Source organism: Apaloderma vittatum, unplaced genomic scaffold (assembly GCF_000703405.1).
Source record: "Apaloderma vittatum isolate BGI_N311 unplaced genomic scaffold, ASM70340v1 scaffold15357, whole genome shotgun sequence".
Classification (NCBI taxonomy): Eukaryota; Metazoa; Chordata; class Aves; order Trogoniformes; family Trogonidae; genus Apaloderma; species Apaloderma vittatum.
In genome coordinates this window covers 9,726-18,434 of record NW_009725831.1, presented here as the reverse complement: position 1 = coordinate 18,434, position 8,709 = coordinate 9,726, and the positions used below count along the sequence as shown (strand labels likewise).

The following is an 8,709-nucleotide window of genomic DNA, read 5'->3' as shown; positions in this document are numbered from 1 at the left end:
ACTCTTTCCATGTGTAGAGTATACTGATTTATCACATGGAGCATTTAAATCAATGGGTACCTTGATGACTCCAATTTTGGCACGTCCAACTGATGCATATTAGCAAGGGGCTTGCTTCTGGAATTGCCAATGTCTTCTGAAATTTACCACTACAAGTCTCAAGCAATTTTTAATTTTTTTATCATATCCATTATGTTAATTTGAAGAATTGCTGTAAAAAAAAAGATACTATTCAAAATCTATCCTCCTTTTTCTCTGGCAACATGGTTTTTCTTATGCAGTGTAACACAGCAGATAAAAACAAGAGCAGAATAAGGGCATGAATCCATTTGGAACAAAAGTACTGAGGAAGAAAAGTAAGAGGTTTTGAGAGAAGATTTAAATAACAAAGAAAAGAGACTTCTGCAGTCAGGGGCAAAAATTAGGGGTAAGATCCAAGGGAGCAGAAGAATCAGGAAGTCTACTGAGAGTGAGAAGTCTTTTGGAGTGTACTTAAAATTGGTTAAAATAATCTAGAAGCAAACGCAACAAACAGATCCTTTCTAATCTGGTTCAGTATAGACATCCGTATTGGGGATGTCTCATAAGTAGCTTTGCAGGAGTGTGAAAGAAAACTGAAATCAGGCATATGTCCTTCTGTCTATCAGACTGGTAAGAAATCTCCTCCTCACCAATATATATACACCCAAGATATTTGGAAATAGTAATAAAAGAAAATATTTTAGTCAGAATAATATGAGGAGAGAGTGTGAGGAAGATTAAGAATCGAGTTTTTTTAATAAAAAAGCTGAGTGGAAGCTGTCACAAATGCATATGAAACCAGGAAGAAGAGTAAGTGCGATAAATAAAAGAACTTACACAGGTACACCTTACGTGTGACCAGCTCCAAGAACAGTAAAAACTGTATGAAGATCAGTGTTATGTGGGAATGCAGTATTGGGATGGAAGAGCAAAGCAAGCATGTGAGGTAATGGGAGAAAATTTATGAATTACTTGCATTAATCTGTACAATATCTACCATGAAAAATTGTGGATGCTTTCCAAATTTTTCAGTCAGGCAAGATAGCACTCTTTTATTCCAAGTAATTTCTGACATTTCAACAGTATGGAATTAGCCATGTGAGTGCATGGACTAGTAAAATTGCTTATGCTACCCCTCTCAAATCAGACAGTCAAAGGGTGCCTTAAACAATCTATACAGCTATGTTTCATTAACTACCCTGTGACTGAGGTTATTTCTTGTAATTAAGTTCGTCTTTCCTTTGCCCTTCTTAATTTTTTTTTTAAACTTCTTTTAGAAGGCATTTTTAAGACACACCAAAGTATGGCTTTGTGATTACTGTCACTTACCACAGCATACTGTATTCCTGATCCTTTGCTTTTGATGACAATTACAGAGTTCAGAAGCTAATTTGTAAAAGATATTCTTCCAGCACCAGCTGCATCTGGCTTCTTGGCAGATTTCTCAAGCTGTTGTATTGGTGGCTTTGGAGTTGCCTCTAGGTTTGCTGGGCTAATGATGCTGATGGGCTTTCTGGGCTGTCTTACACTCCTTGATGTCATTTTCTTTCTGATTACCCTTTTAATCTAATTTGTCCATTTTTTCCATTCATGAGTAAGATCCGGTACAGTCCTTTTCTAGACGCCTCAGCCCATTTGTCATGGCAATACAGCATTTGTTTATGCCTGTCATAGGCTGCTTTTCTACAAAATGCTATACCTCAATTTTAAAATCACAAATAGCCATTAAACAGGTAATAAGTAAAGTACATTTTCCTTTGTTGCAGAAGAGAAATAGGAAGGCCATTTGCTGCTGGCCTGAAAACACAGATTGTTTTGCATGCATGTACATAAGTCTCTTCATTGTGAATAGGACCCAAAGTGATTAAACAAGCACTCTTAATATGTTAATTTATAATTTTAATTACAACAATCTTGTATATATAGTCATTAGTGAATACTAATATAAATATTTTTCTACCTTTTTATTCATAATGCATAAACCAATCATCCAGTTACTTCTCGGCAGTTGCCTGTTTCCGTTTCATAATACAATCTTTGTTCTTAGTTATGAATGCATTTTGTTCATTCCTGTCTTGAATAATCCCTCATTAAGCTAGTCACTTTCTGCTCCATGCTAAAAAGGAAAAATTATCATGCAAATGTGGCATGCCATATTAAAAAGCACATTACCAAACACTTTTGTTGCTGTCCTTCAATTAGTTTCCCTTCTTTGAATTTAATTTCATTTGTTGTTAAACTACTGACTTGATGTATGGACTCATGAATTTGAGGCTGCTGCCAAGAATGTAGCAGGAAAAAAAATCAAAGCCTCTTCAGAAAGCTGCAGAGGCAAAGCTGAAATGAATTTGCCTCACCTTTGACAAGAACACTTGAGCAGCATTGGAATCCTCTGATGATTCAGCTTGGCTAATTATCCAATTATTTGTTTCAAGAATAAAGACAGTGTTTTACAATTAGAAAAGTGTAAAGTAATCTGAGAAATTTCATAATGACAGATGACTTAAGTAATTTTTGAGATAAATAGTATCTGCTCAAACTTGTCTTGCCAAGTGTTCAGCTGTAGTTAAACTGCACTTTGAGTTTCAGAAAAAATCGTAGGCACTCAAGTTATTTGTTTCTCCTCCCCTACCAGCCCCATATTATACTTTGGAAAATAGCTCAGTTTCTTCTTTTCCCTCTGTGTCAAATTCACAAGGTTTTTAAGCTATGTTTAAGTTGCATACCTCTTGATTAAAAGCTTTTGGTACAAAGCAATACTTTTTAATTGCCTAATAATATAAGTCAGTTCTTAGGAAAGAACCGTGCATTTAGGAGTTCATTTGCAATATAACTGAAAAATTCATTGCATGGCAGTAAAACAATTTACTGTTAATTACAAGGAGAAGAATTTGCTGTACCACGCTCACAGATTGCCATGAATCATGCAGCACTCCTAGAGATTTATAACAGATGTGTAAGTGGGATGAATTAGCAGGGTTTAATAACAGAGACACAAATCATGCAGACTTCAAGGAGCTTTAATTGATATACTAGAATGTGACGGGCATGAATCACTCAGCCATTCAACAGCACTGTAACATATGGTCAGCTCAATATGCTGCATCTTAAATCGGTTGGTGAGTCGTTGGTTGTCCCATATGGTGGAAGCAATATATTTTTCATGATTTTAAAAAAATACTTTGTGTTACATCTATTTTTTAAAGAAATAAGATTGGAACATATCCATGCTGTTGAATTTTCTTTCGATGTCCATTATGTGGGATTTTTAATTTTTTTTTTTTTGCGGGAAGGGTCCAAAATGGACTCTAAACAATCTTCTAAAAAATCAAAATATTGTCAGAAGACATAAGTATTATTTCTTGGCTCATCTACTGTTGAAATAGCTGATACTTATTGTGAAGCACAGAAGTTCTAGAGAATCTTGGGGCCCTCTGGACTAATAACTTATAGCAAAAATGAAATGGATGACCAGTAGTGAAGCATGTAATTTCACCTACAAGATAAGCTCCAAGTTAAAAATAATAAAATTTATTTTGGTCCTTCGATTTGCCAAACATTTCTGTTTTAATTTGTATGTATGCATTTGGAATTCAGCTAAACAGGAATTATAAACTGTACACATTTTTGGTACTCTTCTCTTCCTGAACTTTTCAGAGTGGCTAGTTGAAGACTTCTGTGGAAAGGTTCACAAATATCTAGCTACAGTATGCTGAGCAGTACTTATTGAAACATATGTAAGCCTGTTAAATTTAGCCACAGTGTAAATATGTTATTCCTGGGACAAGAATCTGGCAAAGTATGGAAAAGCTTTAGCAGTTGTATTAGTAAACCTGACAGACTTGAGAAAGGAGTATTGTATCCTTAGAACAGTGGCTGCCAGAATTTAATGTCAACAATTAAAATTTATTTTGATCCTTACCTAGTGTTTATTACTGTTTGTATACACAACAGACCTTACTAATACAGAGATGCACTATTAGATGGAATTACCATCTGTTCAGAGCGAAATGCTGGCATCTGTCTTTGAGCCTAAAACTAAAATGATATTATTTCAAACAAAACAAAATTAACTGCTCTTTACTTACCAACTTCATTTTTCTGTACATGTGTGTGCATAAACACATGGGAAAGGCTTATTTGTAACGACCTGTGTAGCAACAGCTATATTTAGATATATGACTTCAACGTAAGCTGTATGGACCATCTGTCTTTATTGGTCTTTTTTGTGCCCTCTGCTACACAATGGCATGCAGCAATCATGGGCTTTTAAATACTGTTTTAGCTTTATAATATATTAAATATGTATTATATAGCAAGACAGTAAAACTACATAATTAAAATACACAAAATGTGACTTTGTATCCACTAAAATATAGTATGCTCATTATTTTGACAGATGTGTCTTAACAGAATGTGACTAAAAAAAGAATCAAATAGGTAAAATTATAGTCGATTCATCTTTCACAAGTAGCTACAGGTACCACAGTGACACCTTTAGGAAAATATATACTGTATCTTTTTGTCTTGTATATTTTTAATTTCAGCATTTAGTATCCTGCTAGGCTAGTGCTATATATTTATTTTCAGTCCAGTCTGTTGAGTTCAGTTCACTCTGTGCAGAGTTTGCTTTTCTGTTGGTTTTTTAAATTTTTTTTAAAGTATTTTGATTAACTTATGTAACCTATTATATACAGTGTTCCACTGTCTTAACATGCAAGAATTCTTAAAGCATCATCGAGACTGTATTTCAAAAGCTAATATTATAGCAAGGATGTTACTTTCTGAAAGAGTAGGCTTCTATTCCATCTATCACAAAATAATAAATTGTGTCATGCTAGTGTTTAATGCGTGTACACAGTGCATTAACTGTAACTGTAGTACATTTATTTGTGCTAGAGGAGACTTGAAAATGATTAAAAAATCAATACTTCCCTGTCAGAGAAGCAAGTGTTACGATGCATTTAAGTAGTTAATTGCATAAGCCCCATAAAAGCTTCAGGTTTGGGTATCAGAGATGCCATAATTATGGTCCAAGTAACTGCCGTTTATTAATACTAGACTTTAAAGGAAGATATAGTTATTGTTATGAGTGTTAGTTAGCTGTATGTGTCTTGGAAATAATGAATTTTAGCATTTCTCTTTTACCATCGGTAAGCTGAATTGGGGGGCTCAAACACTTTTGTTAACATTTAAAATGCTGACATACTCTAGTTCCCTCGAAGGTGAAGTTTTGATTGTTAAGCCATGTTTTCTATTTAAACTTGTGCATTAATACCACAATTCATTAGTGCTATGCACTACTTATGCAGGAAAGCTTATGACCTCACACTGCATTACTTCAATTTTGACATTGTAAATTTCTACCACAGTGTGAAATACTAATTAGATTGTGAAGTCATAAATGATGCCTAAGCAGGAATTTACAGCATATAGTGCCATTGGCAGTTTCCCAGTTTCCCCACTCCCTGTTTTCTTCAAGAAGAAAATTTATCAAGTTAGGCGGGGAGGGGAGGGGGGGGCAAAGAAAGAAAGAAAAATAGCAACATGCTACAGGCAAGTAGGAAAAATGAAAAATATGTTAATGATCTTGGAAATGTGCAAATGTTTAAAAGGATGTTATTCATTTGTTCTAAATGAAGCAATCTCTCCTTCTCTAAAGAACTCACTCCATGTGCTGTGAAATAATATGTCAGATCTCAGAGGCCCAGATTTTAATTCAGGTTTTATTGTACTTGAAAGGCATTTATTGCTCTTTACTATGTCATTGTGGAAACAAGTTATTTTTGCAAGTTGTCATTGTATTTCACTTCCTGGGTACAAATGAAGTTTCTGTTTTTAAATCCTTTTCTACATCAGCGAAAGAAGTGGAAGATAATAAGACGCAGTAAGAAGGATTTAGATTCTATAGGTAGTAGAGTGATCTTGTACTTCTCCAGATGATGTCTTTTATTGTTTCAGTGATGGTCCAATTCTTACCCACCTGTATGGCCATCATGCCATTATCCAAACAGGTCATGCTGCCCTCCAGTGGCTTACTGTACAGTATTAGAAAAACAATAATAATTTTGTTCGTAACTCAACTCTAGAGTGACCAATGCTATCAGAATGTTTAAAAGAGTATCAGAGTATTGCTTTTAATGGTAGGAGGATCATTGTTATAACATAAAATCATCTTACACTGATACTTTTGTGGAAACAACCTTGTACGGAGTCTTACTGTGTACCAGTGCTGGTGGAGAAAAATTAGAGGATTATTTTCTTGAACTGAATAATTATCTAACATATGCTAATGCCTTGCGTGGCACCATGAGGAAAACAACCTGATGGGCCTTCAGTATTGTGGATGGATAGACCTTCTGTTCCTGTTGATGAAGATAAGTTCAGTGCTGAAAGACTCATGTTGTCATGTACCATACTGCTGAAGTGTAGCAAAAGCTAATTAACTGCTCAGATTCTCTTTTGGTCTTTCACTCAAAGCTGGTGCTGAAAGTCATACAAATACGTGCTTGCAGTGAGTATAGCATGAGAGGATAATCAAGGAAAGAATACAAATATACTTTTTATGAAGATGATGTTTCAAATTATGAAAAAATTATTTTGGATGTAATACTAAGGCCATTTATCCAAAGTCTAAATAAACCAAGTTTTTTCTTGTGAAATTGAAAATAAGTTCTTATAAAGTTTAAGAATATTTTTTTTTGTGTTTTTTTGTTTTTGTTTTTGTTTTTTCCTTCTGATTAAGCTTCTGTGGCTATCTGTGTTTATTCTTAACACAATCAGAAAGTGAAGCAGGATGTTTTGCAAAAATTATGTGCAATAAATAATTTCCAAAGTATTACGGACAACGCTACCTAGATAATTTTGCTTTTTCTGCCCAGCTCCAAGAAAACTTAGTGCCCCTCGTCTTGAAGGAATAAACAGCACAACGATAAAGATAAATTGGAATGAACCTGAAGAACTTAATGGGCCTTCTCCCATCTATCAGGTGGAAAGGATGGATTCATCTTTAGCTACATTGAGTACAGAAGTAATGAAAGGCATCCGTTTCCCAGGAAATGGATATTACAGATTTGCTAGTTCCACTCTCCCCACCAATACTTACTTTACAGGTAAATGTTTTTAAATTACTTATGAAGTTCAGAGTTGTATTCTGCATTTGTTTTACCGTTTGTTATTATCTGATATGTAATTTTCTTGGTAAAATCTGTAGGTTTTAATTTGTGAGCATAATGTGATTGTTAGTGGTGTATGGGTTATTTCGATTCTCACATAAAAAGCCTATGGAAAACATTATTGGACATGTGGGATTTGTATTTCCTTGCCTTTGGACATAGTGATATACATGATGGTGAATGTTGCTGCATATTTGACACATTCCTACTGGTAAATATAAGATGGATTTTATTTATTCTTCTGGGATAAAAACATTTTGATTAATTACAGTGAATACTAAGGCATGTTTTCTCAAGTATCTTTTTGAGGGTTTTGCTTAGTATCTTTCTGAGGATTCCAGAGGTTGCGTGAGCACTCAAAGCGCCCTCTTCCATGTTCAGAAAAATTGTGTTGTCCTTTTTGTTTTGTCAAGGAAAGAAAAAAGCCTGCCAATCTGACAGAAGTCTGCTGTTTCTGGGCCTTTGTGTATTACTTCCTCTTTTTTTTTGATTAGTTGTTTATTTTGGAACGGGGAGTTTTTCAGATTGTAGCAGTTATCCTATGTTCTATGATTTTCATCATTTGTTGATGTCTTCAATTCTGGGATAAAGCAAAGACATCGTCAGTGTACTTTTTGGGAAAATGAACCTAGTGGCATGTTTGACATGTTGAAGAAGTCTGTAAGTGAAATATTGCATTAGTGTGCATGAAGTTTAAGTGTTTAAAAGAAGAAATACCAGAACTGAAGTGGTTTTTTAAAAAAAGATATATGAAAGGGTGTATATGTGTGTCTGTATATCTTAAGTAATGAGAGGGACAGCAGCATGAGAAAATCCAAGAGGAATCTAGGCAACAGTGAGAGCAAGCATTAGCTGGTGTGATGATGGTGCGAAGGCCACAGCACCGTGTGATAAGCTTAACCTGGTGCTGAGCCTTATCTGTTAGGACAGGTAAGAAGGGCTGTGACAACTACGCACCATTGTTGACATGCAAAAGAACATTGGTGATTTGAAAAGTACTCAGCTCTGACATCCCTTGTCTTCTGGGTCACCACAAGTAGTTCTGGCAAGGGTATGTGAGCACAGATATCTTGGTACTTGCAAGTATGTGTGTGCAAATTCAATTTTTAAGACAAAAATCCGCTTCTTGCCTCTCTATGATCACTCAGTGTACCTGATTTTTTTTAAGAAAAAAACCCTAAAGATCGCTTCCATTTTTTTTCTTGCTAGGTGCTTACTTGACTGATAGTCAAATAATAATAACAAGTGATAATGTGTTAGTTAAATATTGACACCATGTTGACTTGCAAAACCTGTCTCTGTGCGGGAATCTGTAGGAACAGCTGTCGGGCTCCTTTCCTCATCCAAATTGCTTGATGGTTTTCCTGACATCAGAGTTTGCACCCTTTACCATATATTTAGTAAAAAAAAAATAAACCATTGATGTGATTTTTCTGCTATCACCTGTGATGTTCTAAACAGCAAAGGAATTGTGAGCTGCAGTTTTTCTCACCAGAGCTTCAGTCAGTCCCAT

General features: G+C 35.0%; 1 protein-coding gene across 1 annotated transcript in view; it reads left to right on the top strand.

Annotated features, from left to right (window-relative positions):
* The window catches only part of LOC104276662 (usherin-like), a gene marked incomplete at its 5' end in the record, with an annotated part of 39,453 nt that extends 32,306 nt beyond the window's left edge, over positions 1-7,147 (top strand). Inside the window, one exon of the mRNA XM_009873069.1 lies at positions 6,903-7,147. Within this exon, the coding sequence (XP_009871371.1) occupies positions 6,903-7,147 (245 nt within the window). The remainder of the gene's footprint in view (positions 1-6,902) is intronic.
* Positions 7,148-8,709: the final 1,562 nt, after the last annotated feature.